Source organism: Perognathus longimembris, chromosome 28 (genome assembly GCF_023159225.1).
Source record: "Perognathus longimembris pacificus isolate PPM17 chromosome 28, ASM2315922v1, whole genome shotgun sequence".
Lineage (NCBI taxonomy): Eukaryota > Metazoa > Chordata > Mammalia > Rodentia > Heteromyidae > Perognathus > Perognathus longimembris.
Genome location: NC_063188.1, coordinates 78,993,670 through 79,013,067, shown reverse-complemented (window position 1 = coordinate 79,013,067; position 19,398 = coordinate 78,993,670). Strand labels below are relative to the sequence as shown.

General features: G+C 50.0%; 1 protein-coding gene across 3 annotated transcripts; it reads left to right on the top strand.

Moving 5' to 3' along the window:
* Positions 1-4,128: 4,128 nt before the first annotated feature.
* Cdk16 (cyclin dependent kinase 16) lies at positions 4,129-19,164 on the top strand. Of its 3 annotated transcripts, none has more exons than XM_048336062.1 (16): positions 4,129-4,521; positions 10,027-10,234; positions 10,760-10,896; positions 11,008-11,133; positions 11,214-11,270; positions 11,368-11,482; positions 12,537-12,631; positions 12,714-12,776; positions 13,006-13,129; positions 13,283-13,403; positions 13,496-13,593; positions 13,686-13,791; positions 13,877-13,919; positions 14,081-14,171; positions 17,710-17,787; positions 18,191-19,164. In XM_048336062.1, exons 2-16 carry the CDS (start codon positions 10,033-10,035, stop codon positions 18,229-18,231), a joined length of 1,497 nt encoding a protein of 498 aa, XP_048192019.1. In that variant the 5' UTR covers positions 4,129-4,521; positions 10,027-10,032; the 3' UTR covers positions 18,232-19,164. The 3 variants fall into 3 exon arrangements, with proteins under 3 accessions (XP_048192019.1, XP_048192020.1, XP_048192018.1); XM_048336063.1 differs by having other exon boundaries at positions 4,201-4,521; positions 10,763-10,896; positions 17,889-19,164; XM_048336061.1 differs by lacking the exon at positions 4,129-4,521 and adding an exon at positions 9,597-9,827 and having other exon boundaries at positions 10,763-10,896; positions 17,889-19,164.
* The last annotated feature ends 234 nt before the right edge of the window (positions 19,165-19,398 follow it).

Here is a 19,398-nt window from a genome sequence, read left to right as displayed (position 1 = left end):
TGTGACTTCACTGGTCTGGGCTGGGAGCACATCACACCTTGTTCCTATCCTGTCTCCTGTGAAGAACAAACTAGCCATGAGCAGCTGCCAGGGCTGGATCACCATGCTATGTCTTTAGGGCGGGTGCCTGCCCCCTGACTGAAAGTGCTCACATGGTTTTTCTTTTGTTTTTGTTTTTTGCCAGTCCTGAGGCTTGAAATCAGGGCCTGGGCACTGTCCCTGGCTTCTTTTTGCTCAAGGCTACCACTCTGCCACGTGAGCCACAGAGCAACTTCTGGCTTTTTCTATATATGTGGTGCTCAAGAATCCAACCCAGGGCTTCATGTATGCGAGGCAAGCACTCTACCACTAGGCCATATTCCCAGTCCAGCTCATAAGCTTTTATAGTTATTTCTTGTGGCACTGAGGATGCTCTCAGTACCCTTAGTTCAACTCTGCCACAGGGGTCCTGGCCTGAAAGGCCATCAGGCACATTGCAGTTTGCTTTTTTAAAACTTGTTTTGCCTGGGGCTTGAACTCTGGGCCTCTGTGCTGTACCTGAGTTCCTTTTGCACTGGGCTAGCACTCTACCACTTGAACCACAATACTGCTTCCAGCTTTTTCTATGATTAATTGGAGTTAAAAGTCTCATGGGCTTTCTTGCCTGGGGTGGCTTTTGACCACAAATTCTTAGATCTCAGCCTCCAGAGTAGCTAGGATTACAGGCAAGAGCCACCAGTGCCTGGCAACACATAGCAATTTTTATGGAAATATTTGGTTGAGGACATCTAGAGAGGGAAAGTCCCTTTCCTGCTTCACCATGCCTCTTAGTCCCAGGTCTAGACCTATATGCCCCTTTAAGGTGTTCAGGCCTCCTCTCTTCAGAGGAGAGCTGGAGAGCAGAGAGGTCACCACTGGTTACTAATCACCAGTTTCACAGAGTTCTCTCCTTGATCTTGGCTGAGCCTGCCAGACTGCTGATGACACCATGGATACAGTCCATGCTTCTTTACCTAACCAATTATTCTGTCCTTAGAAACAAGACCCCTCTCTCCTCCACTCAACGTTCCCTGTCTCCAAACCTGGCTTGATTCCCATCACAATCTGTCCCTACATCTGCCTCCTGGTGCCCCAGGCAGTGAATACTCTTGCCTATTTGCCTTAGGCTTGCTCTGCTTGGATGACCTCATCTTCCATAGTTCATTTTTAGATCCTGCCAGGACAGGGGCTGACAGGTGCTTTGCTCATGGTATCTAGTGGTGGTGCTAAGTTGCCAAGAGATCTAACTACTATAGGCACTTCTCCATGGTTACTGCTCCAGAGTACTCACACCAGCTGAGGCTTGCATGTGCTTGCTTCCTTTGCTTCCTTTCACTATCCCAGCACCTTCATGGCACCCAGCACACTGGGCACACTGCTCACAGTACCTCTTCCACTACCACTCCTCTAATTCTCCCCACACCAATCTTCACCACCACAGCTACTGGATCCCTTTCATACCTAATGTGTGCCTGGTACTCTTTTCCATCACAACTGGCTTTTCACCTATCCTGGCTGCATCTTAGTCCTTTCACGTGCCACTTTTTTCCCTCACGTGCCATTTTACTACCATGTTCCTCCACATGATGACACCAGCCAGATAAGAAACCAGAGCTCAGGATTGAGTCACTATGCCAAGTCCTCAGTATATAGCAGGCCTAAAGGATATGAGTCCAGTACCAGTCTAGCTACTCAGGAGGCTGAGATCCGAGGATCATGATTCAAAGCCAGCCTGTGCAAGGAAGTCCATGAGACTTATCTCCAATTAACCAGCAACAAGCTGAAAGTGGAGCTATGGCTCAAGTAGCAGGGCACCAGCTTTGAGCAAAAATGCTAAGGGACAGTGCTTAGGCCATGAGTTTCAAGCCACAGTACCAGCACACACAGAAACCAATAAGGATGGTATAGGAACTGTTAGCCATTCAGTTACTCAACAAATGTTTGTTTAGTGCTATATGCACTATGCAAGACATTTAGGACATATCTAGGGATAAAACATCCTTATCCTGGGGCTATTCTAGGATGAGATCTAGTGGGAGAGCTAATAAGCACAATTATGTCAGAAGTTAAAACTGAGTTAACTATAGAGTATGCACTAAACCCTGAAAACAGACACCTAACCCTGCAAAAAAAGGGGGGGGGGGTCAAGCACTAGTGACTCATGCCTGTAATCTTAGCTATTTATGAGGCTGAGATCTGACGACCTCAGTTTGAAGCCAGCCTGGGCAAAAAGGTCCCAATTAACCATCAAAAAGCCAGAAGTGGATGTGTTTCAAGTGGTAGAGTACCACCTTGAGAGAAAAAGCCAAGGAAGAGCACAAGGCCCTGAGTTCAAGCCCCAAACTGTGCTACTAGGTCTGGAAATGAGGAACTTTGTTTTTGTCAGTTGTGGGGCTTGAACTCAGGGCCTGAACACTGGCCCTGAGCTTTTTTAGCTCAAAGCTAGTGCTCTGTCATTTTGAGTCACAGCTCCATTTCCCCTTTTTTAGTGGTTAATTGGAGAAAAATCTCTTAGACATTCTTGCCTGGGCTTTGAACGAGATCCTCAGATCTTTCAGCCTCCAGAAAAACTAGGAGATGGGATCTCCCTCAGCCACCAGAGTATCTAGGATTGATGTGATAGATAGATGTGAGCCACGGGCTAAAATGTGTAATGTTAAGAGGGGGTAGTCAAGCAAAGCATCTGGGAAGAAAGCACCTGGACTTAAAAGTGGAAGAATGAAATTTGAGTGTTGGAGGGCGAAAGTATTCAAGCAAGAGGAACACCAAGAAAGAAGTCCCAAAGGCTGGATTGTGCCTGTTTTTTTCCTCCCAGGAGCAGAATGGCTGGAGTGAAAGGAGGGTAGGAGATAAGTCAGTTAGGTGATGGACTCAATGTTTATCCTGACATGAGGACTTTTGTCTAATTTCATTCCTATCATGGCTGATGGATGAAGTCCTTGCTAATATGAACCTTACCAAAAATCTTAACTAGTGTGACTAAGGCTGCCTTAAAGTGAAGGCTAGAAGAGATGAGGAAGCTCCTGGAATGCAATGTAAGAAGCCCAATAAGGTCTTTGAAGGCTATTACCTTTGTGGCTGGAGGATTGAGGGATTAGGCAGAGTGAGGGTAACCTTGGGCGGGACTATGGCGGGCGGCCAGAGGTAGTTGAGGGGTGGCAGGAAAACCCCATTTAACGAACAAACACAAAAACTTGATGGAGGCCGGAAAAAGCTCCGCCTCGCCCAAAGTTCCACACATGCGTGTTGGTGGAGCCCAGCCTCTATAAGGTACGCTTTTCCTTTTAACCTAGGCTCCACCCCGAGGCCCACAGGAGAATGTAGGAAGGGTAAGGGCGGGACCCCGAGTCCAGTTAAATGCTTCGTGATCAATAACCTGGAGAACTATTTAGCCTACCGAGTGAGGAGCTCAGAACATGAAAAAGAGACCGCCCTATCCACCGGAGAAAACCATTGAAACCTGGGCATGGGCGGGGGCAGGAGGGAGAAAGTAAAATCCCGCCTCTACAGCACAGCCACGCCCTTCATTCTTGTTCCTGCCTCACCACTGGCAGCAAATCCGATTGGCTGGACCACAACCTCAAAGGGCGGGGCTGCACACGTTCACAGTGGGAATGAGCTAGCGGTGGAGGGGGGCTAGTAGGGCGGGGCTAGATCGTCCTAACTAAGGTGGTAAAAGCCTATCACTATCCAGGCCACCACTCCTAGAAAAGTCATCTCTCCGGCCTTTAAAATTCCTACCACCGGAGTCACCTCACAGAGTTAGACCTGGTTGCCTCATCTGCTCCTTTCCTCCAAGCAAAAGTCCCGTTTGCCACCATGGGAATGTACCAAGTGAGACCGCTTGTAGGGAACGAGTGGTGAGTGGCACGCCTGGTTACTGGCTGCTACTCATTTCCACGCTAACAAACTTCTGGCAAGATCAAATCTGGGTACTAAGCAACCTCCACATTTCCTCCTGGCGCCATTCCAGGGAAAACGACACATTCCCTTGTGGGTGCGCAATGGCCGCGTCCCCGCCCGTAACCGACGGGTTTTTTGGTACACGCAGCCCGAGGTGAGTCCCCTCCTTCCAACACTTCATCTTTTACAGCGCGTGCGCGCGCATGCGCGGAACGCGGCGCGCGCGGTGGTTGGGCTATTCGCTGTTCTGTCCTGGGATCCGCCGCGTCTCAGTGAGCAGTCGGCTCGGAGCCCAGAGCCGCTGTGACCACTTGGGTTCGAGCGGGCGCCTGCGAGCCCAGGGGCATCGCCCGCAGAGGCCAAGCTCATGGCCGGCTGAGCGGGACGCCGCCTCCGCCTCAGCCACCGCCGCCGCCGCCGCCGCCTCCTCCTCCTCAGCCGGCGGCGGCCCGGGCCCAGCAGCCATGGCTGAAGACTACTGGGACGGGCGCCTGCGGCGAACTGGAGGAGAAGGAGGTCGCGCGGCCTCATCCCGGGCCGCCGCCCCAGGCGCCGCCGCGCCGGCCCCGCGGCTCTGAGGTTGCTCGTGCGCCCCCGCCGGTGAGCATGTCCCCAAGACCTGGGGTGGGGGGCTGCTGCTGTAACTATAGCCATCCCAGAACCCGGGCGGTGCCCGGGGGAATCTGGGCTGCTTGCCTAGCAATTGCCCCCTCCCCCATCGAATTTCCCAGACCCAGAATGCACCGGGGCGAGGGTCATTTGGGGCCTCCCTGACCTTGGCCCCGCCCTGGGCCCGTCCTGGAGAACTGAGGATGAAAAGTGCTATAGATGCTAACGGGGAGCGGGGTGATCAAAGGACCAGAGGCTGTGAGAATGGGTGGCAGAGTGGTAAAAGGTTTGCGAAGGGAGACTGAGCTGTGGGGTCCAAACATGGAGTAATTGATAAGCACGATAAGGTTTGAGGTCCAGGGTGTGCTAATGGAAGGGGGTTGCAGGGCCGAAAGGGACCTGAGGGTGTGTAATAGGGGTAAGGTGTCAGGGACAGTTCTCAGACTCGCTGTAGAGAGGCTCAGTCTGTTTAATGGGGACAGAATGATTGAGGTACCAGAGGTGTTTTAATAGGATCTAGCACTCTTAAGCTTTCCCCCCCCCCTCATGTGTGGTGATGAGGGTCAGGGATGGTGTTAATAACGATGGGTGTTTTTGTCTGTGGGTAGGCTGCAGCATGCTAGGATCCAGGGTGTACTCATGGAAGGACAAGTAATTGAAGGACTCAGGTGTTGAGGGTCATGGCAGCAAGGGCTTGTGTGTCTGTTGTAACCAAGCTCTGGGTTAGTGTGAAGGAGAGTGAGTGTTAGTGGGGTCTTCGTAGTGGGGGCAAAACAGTGGAAGATCTGAGCCTGTGCTTATGAGTGTCAACATTGTGTGTGCGCGCACACACACACACACACACACACACACACGGGAGGGTGAGGGAAATGTCCTAAACTCAGTGCCCAGTGTCCATGAAGACAGGGAGTCTGAAACCCCAGAAAGTGCAATTCTAGTGGCTGCTAATGTGGGTTTAGAGACAAAGAGGCACTTAAATGTGTGCCACTGGGTGGGAGAAGCTGGGCAGGATGAGGTCTAGAATATGCTAATGAGCATCAGAACATTGTGAAACAATGTGTTCTTGTCCATGAGGGTACTGATGTGTTCCAGGTTCAGAGAGTACTAATAGGGGGTACTGTAGAGAAGGGGTCTAGTGTGTCACGGGAATCAGGACTATAAAGGGATCCACATAGGAAACAACAGAAGTTATAGCTGTGTACAGTTTGAAGCAAAGAAATGCAGGGCAAGAATAGGTGCTAAAGAGGGTTCAAGCCATGGAGAGCTGAGTGTGTGTGCGTGTGTGAATGTGTGTGAACGTGTGAGTAAGGGTCAGGATTGAGTGGAGAGGTGTGTGAGCTAATGTTAGCACTGCGTTTGTGTGTCCCTGGGGAATTGGGCTAAGGGTTCCTGGTGTGCTAATGGGGGTCTGTGTGGAAGGAATGTCCAGCTGTGTTGATAGAGGGGGTAAGGTAATCAAAAGATGGAACAGAATGTGCAGTAGATGATGCTGATAGCTGAGTGTGGACAAAACAAGCCAGGTATCTGCAAGATTCATTGTTGCGCTGAAGGGATTCAGAGCAGCGGGCCAGTCCAATGCGTGCTAATTCAGGGCAGCTGTAGAGGATCCAGGTGAATGTTAAAAGGGTCACCATCATGGAGTGAACAGTATGTTTTGGGGGGAAGGCTTCATACTATGGAGAAGTTAACAGGCAGCTGCTGGGTCAGGGAGGGCCAAGAATGTGATGGCAAGAGTTACTTAGAGGAAGCCAATGGAATTCACTGCAAAAGGTTAGGGCTTGCGTGCTGAAGGGGTTAAAGGGGAAAAAACGTGGATTTTAATAGGACAAAATGTAGTGAAAAGGCTTTCTTGGCGTGCTAGTGTGTGTCTAGGGCAATCAGGACGGAATGTGGAGGTATATTCATGCCTATGGTATATCAAATGTGATTCAGAGGTCCCTGTGGTAGGAGATGGTTAGATCCTTGAGTAAGAGTAGTTTAAGCAAGGTTATGTCTTTGGGGGTCAGGAAAGACATATGCCCTTCAGCAGTGGGATTATAAGTTCAATTTCTTTCTCCTTCCTTCACTAGTTCTGAAATCTAAGTTTAGAAAACCAAAAATATAATATATTTGAAGTTTTGGGGTTTTTTTTTTTGCCAGTCCTAGGGCTTGAACTCAGGACCTGAGCACTGTCCCTGAGCTTCTATTGCTCAAAGCTAGCACTCTACCATTTCTAGCCACAGCACCACTTCTGGCTTTTTCTATGTATATGGTACTAAGAAATTGAACCCATGGCTTCATGCATGCAAGGCAAGCACTCTACCACTAAGCCACATTCCCAGCCCCTATTTGAAAGTTTGATGGTTATAAATGGTCAAGTGTGTTGTCTATTCATAGGGGTCTGCCCAACTCACTCTGAAGCAGCCTCACCACTGAGCGTGTTATATGATACACCAATTTTGGTATACCATATTTCGAACATCATCGAAAATTGAACTCTGGAACTTGTTAGCCTTTGGAGGTTCCAGTTAGAGGTCGAAGATCCATGGTTCTCTCTGTCTCCCCATCCCTATCTTCCATTCAACCCCACAAACTTAAAGTTTCTGGAGGCCCATTCCTCCAGTCTCTGTCACCACATTCAAAGCAACCGAGAATCTATCCTTATGAGGGCACAGGATAGCCTTTGGGAGCTGGCCATGCTTCGTCTTCCCTGGCTTTAGGTCCAGTGTTTGGCCTCCTAGGTCAAGCTTTTATGTTGTCCTGTTTGTGTGTGTATGTGCTCTTGCCCATGTGTGCATACACACACCTGTCCTAGTGCTTGAACTTAGGGCCTGGGTGCTGTCCTTGAGCTTTTTTTTACTCAAGGCTAGCAATCTACCACTCAAGCCACAGCTCTACTTTTGATTTGAACTCAGGGCCTGGGTGCTGTCTGTGAGCTTTTTTTTTTTTTACTCAAGGCTAACACTCTACCATTTGAGGCACAGCTTTTTGATGGAGATAATAGTCTCATGGACTTTCCTGCACCATAGCTTCTAACTACAATCCTCAGATCTCAGAGTTGCTAGGCTTAAGATGAGCTACCAGCACCCATCTTATCCTGGGTTCTTTGTGAATGGACCTTATCCTATATATTAGGTCTTTTTTTTTTTTTTTGCCAGTCCTGGGCCTTGAACTCAGGGCCTGAGCACTGTCCCCGGCTTCTTTTTTGCTCAAGGCTAGCACTCTGCCACTTGAGCCACAGCGCCACTTGTGGCCGTTTTCTATATATGTGGTACTGGGGAATTGAACCCAGGGCTTCATGTATACGAGGCAAGTGCTCTTGCCACTAGGCCATATCCCCAGCCCATATCTTAGGTCTTTTTGCCTGCTTGGTCCCTCTTCTCATCCGATGGGTTGTGAGTTCAGCAAGGCAAATTAGGTGTGAGCACTGTTTGGGGTAATCACTTGGTTTCAGGGTAACAGATGACCCATTTCTCTCAAATCCAGCCCCCGCCGCTTCATCAACCTCCTATCTAGCTCTACTTCCCATGGGCCCTGGGCCATCTTAGTCCTTGCTGTGTGTCCAGATGGTTCCTGGACCAGGTCTTTCCTCCTCCCTTGCTGGCCCAGAGCCCAGGAGGAAGCAGAAGGTGGCCACCCTAAACCTTTTGGTGGCCCCATTCCCTCCAGCCCTTCTAGGTCATCTTCCTATATCAGTTCCAGCATCCCTAGGCTACCTTATTTGAGGGTTGTTAATGAGTTTGGGGGATTCACAGCCTCAGCAGAGGTTGGGCCCAGGCCTTTAGTCACCTCATCCATTCATTTCTGCTATATGCACTTTTTGGGCATCTATTTTTTTTTTTTTGCCAGTCCTGGAGCTTGAACTCAGGGCCTCAGCACTGTCCCTGGCTTCTTTTTGCTCAAGGCTAGCACTCTGCCACTTGAGCCATGGCGCCACTTCTGGCCTTTTCTATAAATGTGGTGCTGAGGAATCGAACCCAGGGCTTCATGTATATGAGGCAAGCACTCTTGCCACTAGGCCATATTCCCAGCCCCTGAGCATCTATTCTGTTTGTCACTATTCCAGGTCCTCAGGATATAACTGTGACCTAAACAGACAGGAATCTACCCTGGCAGAGTTGAGCTTATACTTGTGGTAAGAAGACAGTAAAAAGCAAAGAAACTAATGAGTAGATGATGTCATTACCAAAGAGAGGAAGAGTGCTGGAGGGACAGGGTGGGGTGGGGGGAATCATTGGCAAAGTGAAGGAGCTCAGGATGGTTGACATTTTAAATAGGGTTATACGTGGGGGCCTCACAAAAAAGAGACATTTGAGTAATGACCTGAAAAGGTTTGGGAGTGAACTGTTTCACAGCATCTGGGAGGAGTGTTCCAGATAAAAGGAACCAGTGCAAAGTCCCTGAGATGGAACTTTGTTCGGTGTGTTTGCAGAAGACCCTTTAGGAATGATCAAGGGGAAAATAGGGTAAGACTTGGAGGCCACATTAAGACTGGAACCTTTTTTTTTTTTTTTTTTTTGCCAGTCCTGGGGCTTGGATTCAGGGCCTGAGCACTGTCCTTGGCTTCTTTCTGCTCAAGGCTAGCACTCTGCCACTTGAGCCACAGCGCCACTTCTGGCCGTTTTCTATATATGTGGTGCTGAGGAATCGAACCCAGGGCTTCATGTATACGAGACAAGTGCTCTTGCCACTAGGCCTTATTCCCAGCCCTGGAACCTTTTTTTGTGTGGTGGTAAGGGAGATATGATATATTCTCCCATAGGGAAGACAAGGTTGGACCCTGTGGATTCCAACTCAGTATAACAAAACAATAGGGGGCTGGGAATATGACCCAGTAGTAGAGTGTTTGCCTTGTATAAAAAAACAATATAACCTTTCCAGAAGCCCTGAGAATATATCATGTACTCTGAGAAACACCCCCCACCTCAACCAGTGGTTGGGTCTGGCCAGGACCTCCTGAACACCCCCCCCATGGAGAAGTGGGAAGGTCCATTAGTCTCACCACGGTGATTGTTGCTGAGGGAGGTGGGACGGTCCGTGTAGCCACAAAGAGCTTTCCACCTTGGCAGTCGGGGGCAATGTGGGGCTGGTGCCAGCGAAATATGCCATTTTATGGGCGCGCCCGGAGCTGTATCACTTGTTCTACGGTTCTGAGTGAGCCTCTTGTACCATCTGTGGCTGTTTCCATCGCTGCTGCTGCACCTGAAGATGCCTGCTGTGGAGCCCTGTGCTCGCACTGCGAGGCTGCCACCCTGGAGACCAACCATCTACTGGGTGGGCCATTGCCCTCGGCCAGCCACCCAAGCCTAAGTACTCAGGTGGGTTACTTAGGCCAACCTACCCCTAAGTGACAGGGGAGAGGGGCTCTGTCATTTCCAGGAATCCTGACTCATTCCATAGTGGTTGGGTAGGCACTGACTCATTCCCCTGACTAAGTTGTTGTGAGCTTAAGAGGGCCCCTGATGGTTAAGAAAATGCTAATATGGACCTTATTTCTGTCCCATGTCCTCTGCTCAGGTTGCCATGGACCGGATGAAGAAGATCAAACGGCAGCTGTCAATGACACTCCGAGGGGGCCGTGCCATAGATAAGACCAATGGTGCCCCTGAGCAGATAGGCCTGGATGAGAGTGGTGGTGGTGGCGGCAGTGACCTCGGAGAGGCCCCTACTCGTGCTGGCCCTGGGGAACCTCGCTCTGGACGGGGCCCACTCAGCTCTGCACCTGGTGAGGCTACTGACTACTCCCTCTCCCGGCCAAGTTTCCAGGTGCCACCTCTTACCCAAGTTCTTAGACTTGGGTTGTTTTGACTTTCCTTTCTCCATTTTCTCCCCTTTCCCTGCAATCTTTTCCCAATAATCTCTTGTCCATTGATGCCCTTTCTTTGGCCTTGTGTCTAGGCCCCAGGGAGAGAAAGGGTACCTTGCCTATTGTAGCTGCCCCAAAGAAGGCTTCCTTACCCTTCTGCCCTCTGGTGCTTTATCCAGGCCTCCCAATATCTGCTTCTCCTGGGCATGCTGTGGTCTCAGCTCACCCCTGGAATGGGGTGCCCTGCTAGGTAACTGTTGGCCCTCATACTCCATTCAACCTGTCTTCGGACCACTGAGACTTTCCTGGGCTCCATCACCTTCTTCCCTAAGGATTTCAGGCTCAGATCCATGTACATACATGGGTAGGATGAGGGATAATGTAGGAAGGAGGGGTATCTTTGACCCCACTTGATCCTGCCTCACTTCCCAATTTTCCTTCCAGCAGAGATTGTGCACGAGGACATGAAGATGGGGTCTGATGGGGAGAGTGACCAGGCTTCAGCCACATCCTCAGATGAGGTGCAGTCACCAGTTAGAGTGCGCATGCGCAATCACCCCCCACGCAAGATCTCCACCGAGGTGCTTAAGTCCCCCCTTCTGTTGATGGAGATGGCTGGGAAAGGCAGATGGGGGCTGGGAAGGTGGTTCTGCTTCTTTGTCCTTCATGTTGCCTCTAATCTTGCCTTCTAGGATATCAACAAACGCCTATCGCTTCCAGCTGACATCCGGCTACCTGAGGGCTACCTTGAAAAGCTCACTCTTAACAGCCCCATCTTTGACAAGCCCCTCAGCCGTCGTCTCCGCCGTGTCAGCCTGGTGAGCATCTGTTCCTGTCTTCTCTCCTTCTAGTACCTTCTCCCCTGACCTTGCTTTAACCTCCCCTCTTCTCCTCACAGTCCGAAATTGGCTTTGGGAAACTAGAGACCTATATCAAGTTGGACAAGCTGGGTGAGGTGAGAGTCAGGAGTCCCATAGTGGGAATAGGGGTTAGTGGGTACTCCCTGAAGCCTCATAGTGCCTCCTTCCTTGTCACGCTTCCTCCCACCCCAGGGTACCTATGCCACCGTGTACAAAGGTAAAAGCAAACTCACAGACAACCTTGTGGCACTCAAGGAGATCAGACTGGAACACGAAGAGGGAGCACCCTGCACCGCCATCCGGGAAGGTATACGCCCCATTTCATCTCCCCCAGACATCCCTGACTCTGCATTGCATGTATGCACATCCCATGGAGAGATCAGAGACTGGGAATTTTTTTTTTTTTGCTGCTCCTGGGGCTGAATTCAGGGCCTGAGAACTGTCCCTGAGCTTTTTGCTCAAGGCTAGCACTCTACCACTTGAGCCACAGTGCCACTTCTGTTTTTTTCTGCTTATGTGGTGCTGAGGAATCGAACCCAGGACTTCATGCATGCTAGGCAAGCACTCTACCGCTAAGCCATATTCCCAGCCCAAGACCAGGAATTCTGGGACATCCACCCAATGCTCTGGCCTTTACAGAAAGGCCCATCACATATCCAGGTTAATAGGGTAACCAAAAATCTGAGTGAATCAGGAAAAGATGAGTGAATTGCAAACCACAGTACTTACTTTGGTACTGAAAGCATCCTTTAATGTGCTCAGAATATCACATTGAATAGCTTTGAGTTGCACAGAAAGTGAATGTCTTCATACTGAGCCGCAGGCCATATACTGAGGTTGAAGAAAAGTCTCTTCCTAGAAACCAAAAACAGATTGTGAAAAATCTAGTATTAGCCAGGCACTGGTGGTTCATGCCTGTAATCCTAGCAACTCAGGAGGCTGAGACCTGAGGATCGTGATTCAAAGCCAGCCTGGAAGAAAAATCCCCATGAAGGTCTTATCTCCGAACCCAGAATTGGTGCTGTGGTTCAAGAGGTAGAGCGCTAGCCTTGAGCACAAAGAGGTTCAAGGACAGTGTCCAGGCCCTGAGTTCAAGCCCCACAATTGACAAAAAAAAATCTAGAGTCACATGAACTTGGGATTGCAATCCTAGGTGCTTGCTGGGTATTCTTCTCTGAGCCTTATTTTCTGTATCTTGAACATAGTGAGTTAGAGCCAGTAAGACTGTGAGGCCTTACTCTAAACTACACAGGGAAGAAATACAACCCTGGGCTCAGCATCTCTGTCTGGTCCTTATCCTCACCTTTGTCCTGAAGGTGGGACTCTGACTCTTCCCCCATCCCACTTCTTGCTTCCTGCAGTGTCCCTGCTCAAGGACCTCAAACATGCCAACATCGTCACGCTACACGATATCATCCACACGGAGAAGTCCCTCACCCTTGTGTTTGAGTACCTGGTATGGTAGCATGGCAGTGGGTCCCAGGCGGAAGTGAGACAGGGGCCACAGGATGTGACCCTTGTTTCCTATCTCTTCTCAGGACAAAGACCTGAAGCAGTACCTAGATGACTGTGGGAATATCATCAACATGCACAACGTGAAAGTGGGTATGGGGCAGGAGCAGGATGGGATCCCTACTCATGCACTCCACCCCCGCAAATTTCCCAGAAGTGGCCTTTCCCTAATTTGACTATTTTGCTTGAAACCCTTGGGGGGCATTTGGGAGCTGAGCTCAATGTCTTGTGTTTGGGAGGGAATACTACCTACCTGCCTGCTAAGGGTTGGGCTGATGGATATTCTTTGAACTCTGCCTGCCATTTCTGGATCCCCAGCTGTTCCTGTTCCAGCTGCTCCGTGGCCTAGCCTACTGCCACAGGCAGAAGGTGCTACACCGAGACCTCAAGCCCCAGAACCTGCTCATCAATGAGAGAGGAGAACTCAAGCTGGCTGACTTTGGTATCACTGCACCCCTTTCTTCCCACTGAACTCCCTGTTTTCCATGATCCCTTTTAGCATCTGGATGTTGCCTAAGATACCCTCAATCCCAACTCTACTACTCCCCAGCTTTGCCCATGACTTTTCAAGCTCCCCTTTCTCTTCACCTTTCAGGCCTGGCCCGGGCCAAGTCAATCCCAACAAAGACATATTCCAACGAGGTGGTGACACTGTGGTACAGGCCCCCTGACATCCTGCTTGGATCTACAGATTACTCTACCCAGATTGACATGTGGTAAGGAAAGGTAGAAGTATGGAAGAGTTTGGCTTGTTTGTTGTAGCCACCCAGCAACCTACCTCCCTAACCCATGTGCTTTCCCTGCTCAGGGGTGTGGGCTGCATCTTCTATGAGATGGCCACAGGCCGGCCCCTCTTCCCAGGCTCCACAGTGGAGGAACAGCTGCACTTCATCTTCCGCATCTTGGGTGAGGAAGAGGCATGTGCCTTAGGAGCTATGGGGACATGCTGGGTGGTGGGGGTGCTGAGATGTTTGGGATAAATTCCTCTTCCCTGCTAGGAACCCCAACTGAGGAGACGTGGCCTGGCATCCTGTCCAACGAGGAGTTCAAGACATACAACTATCCCAAGTACCGAGCCGAGGCCCTTCTGAGCCATGCACCCCGGTGAGGCTGGTGGGTGGGTTGGTGGGTATTGGGAGCCAGAATACCCAAACCCAATGTAAAGTAAATCCCCTTGTCCTTATGGTAGACTTGATAGCGATGGGGCTGACCTCCTCACTAAGCTGCTGCAGGTGAGACCACCTTCCTGGGCCAGTCTTGTGGGGGTGGGCATTCCGGGTGTGGGAAAATGGGACTTCCCCCTCCCACCACCTCCAGGGTAAGATCTGAGGTGGGCATGAAGAGAGACCTACTTATTGAAAATACCAATATACCCTTCTCCCCTCCAACTCAGTTCGAGGGTCGTAATCGGATCTCCGCAGAGGATGCCATGAAACATCCATTCTTCTTCAGTCTGGGGGAGCGGATCCACAAACTTCCCGACAGTGAGTGCAGTTGGGAATTGCATGGGCCAGGATGGAGGCTGTGGGGAATTGGACTGCTGGGGATGGGGTCGGGGACTGTGAAGAACAGGAGGACTGTTAGGATAGTTGAGTCAGTTGTGCAGGGTATCAGGGGCAGGGGGGCATATGTGATAGTATTATGAACAAAAATAGGCTGGGTGCCAGTGATTCATGCTTGTAATCTTAGCTACTCCAGAGGCTGAGATCAGAGGATCACAGTTTGAAGTCAACCCTGATAGGAAAGTCTGTGAGATTCTTAACTTGAATTAATCACCAAAAAAGCCACAAGTGGGTCTGTGGCTCAAGAGATAGAGTGCTAGCTATGAGCAAAAAAAGCTCAGGAACAGCAAAACAGCATCCAGGCCCTGAGTGTAAGCTCTGGAACCAGCAAAAATAATAATTTTATTTTTATTTCCTCTCATCTTTCATGAAAATTCTCACTACATAAAAATAGATATGTTACTTTCTTTTAAAGTAGACATTTCCTTTGCCTAGCATGCATAAAACCCTGGGTTCTGTTACGGGGTTTGAGGGAGGGAATTCCCCATCCCTCCAAGAGTCCACCACTCAGAGACAGTCTCAAGCAAAAAGATGGATTTATTGGGGAAGCAAAAAGCCAACCGACCGGCCAGGGACGCAGCAGACTCGGGAGCTGACACCACAACAGCGAAAAGCAGGCTGACCAGCCAGGGCCGCAGTGCGGACTCGGGAGCTAACACTGTGACCCCGAGCAGTCCTCAAATTGGGGTTTATAAAGGTAAAAGCGTAGCACAGATATAGGGGGTTGACACGGGGTAGAGCAAGCGACAATCAAGTTAAGCAAGTGTGACACAGATGTAGGAAGTTGATGCAGGGGGTAGAGCAAGCAACAAACAAGTTAAGCCATTTACAGAAGCAGAATTTGGGGGTCTGGTTGACCTACTCGCCCCCCCAACATTTCCTACCATGTCAAGGTGGAGTCAGCTGTACTCCCTACAACAGGTTCAATTCTTCAGTACCTCTCAAGTGGTAGAGTGCTAGCCTTGAGCAAAAGAAGCTCAGGGACAGCTCTCAGGACCTGAGTTCAAGCCATCAAACTGGCAGAAAATAAAGTAGACATTTCCTTGGCAATATGCATGCTAAAATGCACAAATCATAAGTGTATAGCACAATGAGTTGTTACTATTATTTTTGCCAGTCCTGGGGCTTGAACTCAGGGCCTGATTACTGTCCATGGCTTCTTTTTTGCTCAAGGCTAGCACTCTGCCACTTGAGCCACAGGGCCACTTCTGGCCTTTTTGTGTATATGTGGTGCTGAGGAATTGAACCCAGGGATTCATGTATATGAGGCAAGCACTCTTGCCACTAGGCCATATTCCCAGCCCTTTGTGAGACTCTTATCTTCAATAAACCACTCAAAAAATGGAAGTGGGGGCTGAGAATATGGCCTAGTGGCAAGACAGCTTGCCTTGTATACATGAAGCCCTGGGTTCGATTCCCCAGCACCACATATATGGAAAATGGCCAGAAGTGGCGCTGTGGCTCAGGTGGCAGAGTGCTAGCCTTGAGGGGGAAGAAGCCAGGGACGGTGCTCAGGCCCTGAGTCCAAGGCCCAGGACTGGCAAAAAAAAAAAAAGGAAGTGGGAGTTGGGAATATGGCTTAGTGCTCGCCTTGCATTCATGAAGCCCTGGGCTTGATTCCTCAGCACCACATAAACAGAAAAAGCCGGAAGTGGCACTGTGGCTCAAGTGGTAGAGTGCTAGCCTTGAGCAAAAAGGAAGCCAGGGACAGTGCTCAGGCCCTGAGTCCAAGCCTCAGGACTGGCAAAAAAAAAATGGAAGTAGTACTGTGGCTCAAATGGTAGAATGCTATCCTTGAGCACAAAAAGACTTCGGCACAGTGCCCAGCCCTAAGTTCAGGCTCCACAACCAACAAAAAAGTGCCTCACGGACTTTCCTGCCTTGGCTGGCTTTGAAATATGATTCTCGGATCTCAGCCTCCTGAGTAGCTAGATTGCAAGCATGAGCCACTGTCCTCCAACTCACAAGGCATTTTCATAAACATATCCATGTTACTGGCACACAGGTTAAGAAATAGAAGGATAGGGTGGCTTAGTTGTAAAGTGCTTGTCTAGCATGCATGAGACCTTGAGTTCAGTTCTTCATTACCACATAAACAGAAAAAGCCAGAGTGGTGCTGTGGCTCAAGTCGTAGAGTGCTAGACTTGAGCAAAAGAAGCTCAGGGACAACCCATGCCCTGAGTTCAAGCCCAGGACTGGAAAAAAATAAGAAAGAAATAGAATGATAGACGGTTCCCTAGAGCTCCAGAGCACCTTCTTTGTTCCTTCCACGCCCTGCCCTAGAACAGTGGAGACATTTCAATTTGTTGTCCTTTTTCTTTCAGCCCTAGGGGAGAGGGTGTGGAACTCAGGGCATTATGCATGCTAGGCAGGTACCTTACCACTAAGCTATATCTCCACCCCTATTGTTTGGATTCCTAACAGCAGAAATAAGTTTTCCCTGGAATCACATGGGATGTTTGTTCTCTTTTTTAATCTTTGGCTTTACAAAGGTTTTTTAATAAGGACATTTCCAAATTAATGTATATGTATGTATTAGACAAATTAATGAGTCCACAAATACTCTTAACAAATCAGCTCAAAGCCAATCTAGTTTTTTCTGTATTCTTTTATTTGAATCAAATCCAATCTCAGATATCATATCAATCCTTAATTTTTTGTGCTGGTCCTGGGGCTTGAATTCAGGTCCTAGGCACCATGCCTGAGCATTTTTGCTCAAGGGTAGCACTCTACCATTTGAGCCACAGCTCCACTTCTAGATTTGTGTTTAACTGGAGATAAAGAGTTTCACAGACTTTCCTGTTCATGCTGGCTTTGAACCACACTCCCCAGGTCTCAGCCTCCTGAGTAACTAGGATTATAGGCATAAGCCAATAGTGCCTGGCTCTAAAAAAGATTGTAAAATAAATAACTACTATGAGGGCCTGGGAATATTGGCCTACTGGTAGAGTGCTTGCCTCGTGTACATGAAGCCCTGGGTTCAATTCCTCAGCACCACATATTTAGAAAAGGCCAGAAGTGGCGCTGTGGCTCAAGTGGTAGAGTGCTAGCCTTGAGCAAAAAGAAGCCAGGGACAGTGCTCAGGCCCTGAGTTCAAGCCTCAGGACTGGCAAAAAGCAAAACAAGCAAAAAAAAAAAACTACTATGACACCAGAAAAGGCCCATTTTTCTCTATCTTCTTTCCCCTGGATTAATATTAAAATCAAATCCCCAAATACCATCCATCACCTGGATTTAAAAAGTGGTCATTGCAATGCCTTTATCACACTTAATAAGGTTTGTGACTTCTTTGTGGCATGCAATAGTCTGTATCCCATCATCCTTGTAACTGGTTTGTGTGTGGATCAGATCAGGCCTTTCAAAGAAGGGGCTACTTGTAATTAATCCCCCCAGTAGAACCAAATAGGAGCTGGTTCCAGCTGGCCCTGTGGATTCCCCACTTATGTGTCTGTACCCACAGCTACTTCCATATTTGCACTAAAAGAGATCCAGCTACAAAAGGAAGCCAACCTTCGGTCCTCATCTATGCCTGACTCGGGTAAGTGTGGTCTCTTCTCCCTTCGCCCCACCCACCTACCTGCTTTACCCACCTACCTGCTTGCCCACCAACAGCCATCCGCTCTGCTTTCCCCCCCGCAGGCAGGCCAGCTTTCCGTGTGGTGGACACCGAGTTCTAAGCCAAGTTCTAAGCCACAGACTGAGGTCCTAGCAGGCAGCGGCCGGAGGGATGCCACACCCCTCACAGGGCAGCCCCCAACTGCATCCTCCCTGCTTGCTGCCTGCCTACCTGCCTGAGCCATGCTCTCCTGCCCACTTGTCCCCTGCCAACTGCCCAAACACCCAATCATTGGCTTGTCAACCCATCCATCAGCCTATCTGCTGGGTGCTAACAAAGCTCTCATCATCAATCCTTTGCTTGGTCTGTCTTTCTGTCTTGGTAGTTGCCGGCGGACAGCATGGCCGTGCCAGCCTCCCACACTGAGGCCAGGCCTAACCCTCCTCGTCATATCCACCCCCCTCCCCAGGACCACTACCCACGGCCAGCCAAGGGTCTGGAACTAGCCTAGGCTGGGGCTCTCAACGCAGATGAGAAAGGTGATGATGCCTTGGGTCTGAGGTATCTTCTGCCTGCTTTCCTGCCTGCCCCACTGCCTCATGTTGTGGGCCTTTTTTTTTGTTTGTTTCATTCATTCATTGTTGATTTTTTTAATTATTTTAAACGAGGTTCTCATTTTTTAATGCAATATCTCTGTATACAGAGTGGCTGGGCCCCACCCCCTGTGTGTGGCCCTCCCACAGTATTTTGTGCAATGAAGCCCCACTCCCAGCCTTTTAGAGGCAGGGACACAGCCCCTCTTCAGAACCCTGACCATCACCAAACCCTGGGATCGGCTGTTGGAAAGCATGCCTCGGCTACTCGCCTTCCTCCCCCTGCCTGCCATCCCCAGCTGCAGGGTCATCTGGGAACTACCAGAGACTGGGAGACGGACAAGGTCAAGGGGAGCCCTACTCTCCCTGCTGTAGTTCCGTAGCCGGGGCCTCCTTCTCAGGGTCTCCCCAGCCCAGCCCTTCTGCCCCATCCCACTCGGTGCTGTTGAGTAAGGGCCCTGCCAGGAACTGACCAACTTAGCGAGCAGCCAGTGTGTATATATGCACAAGCAGGGACAGGGGCACATGGGGGTGGTGCCCAGGTGTTGCCCCCTAACCCCTGGGAGGGTGAGGCAGGGCAGGGGTCAGTTTCCAGGGTCAGTCCCTGGATGGGTGGTTACCACCCCTTAGTCCACCCTAAGCCCTGGGGCCCTTAAATGGGGTGGGAGGGCAGGGGAGGGAGCCCTCCTGGTGGGGTTTGGAGGGTTGGGTTCCTGAATGCACCATAATCGCTGTATGAACTATTAAAAAGTCTAAAGTGAAAAAATTCTGATTGCAAATCCCTGTGAAAGTGAAGGGGCTCAAGCTGGGATGATTACTGACCTTTGTGAATTCACACCTGATCCCTTTGTCTGGAAGAGCATTGAGAGTGAGTGCACTGAAGACATGGCAGAGCTTTGAAGAGGGCCCCTGAGGGGGTTGCACATGGGATGGTGGAGCATCAATTTCAAGGCAGTAGGGCAGGTTGAAACTCAAGCAGAGAGAGAGGAACTAGGGTTAT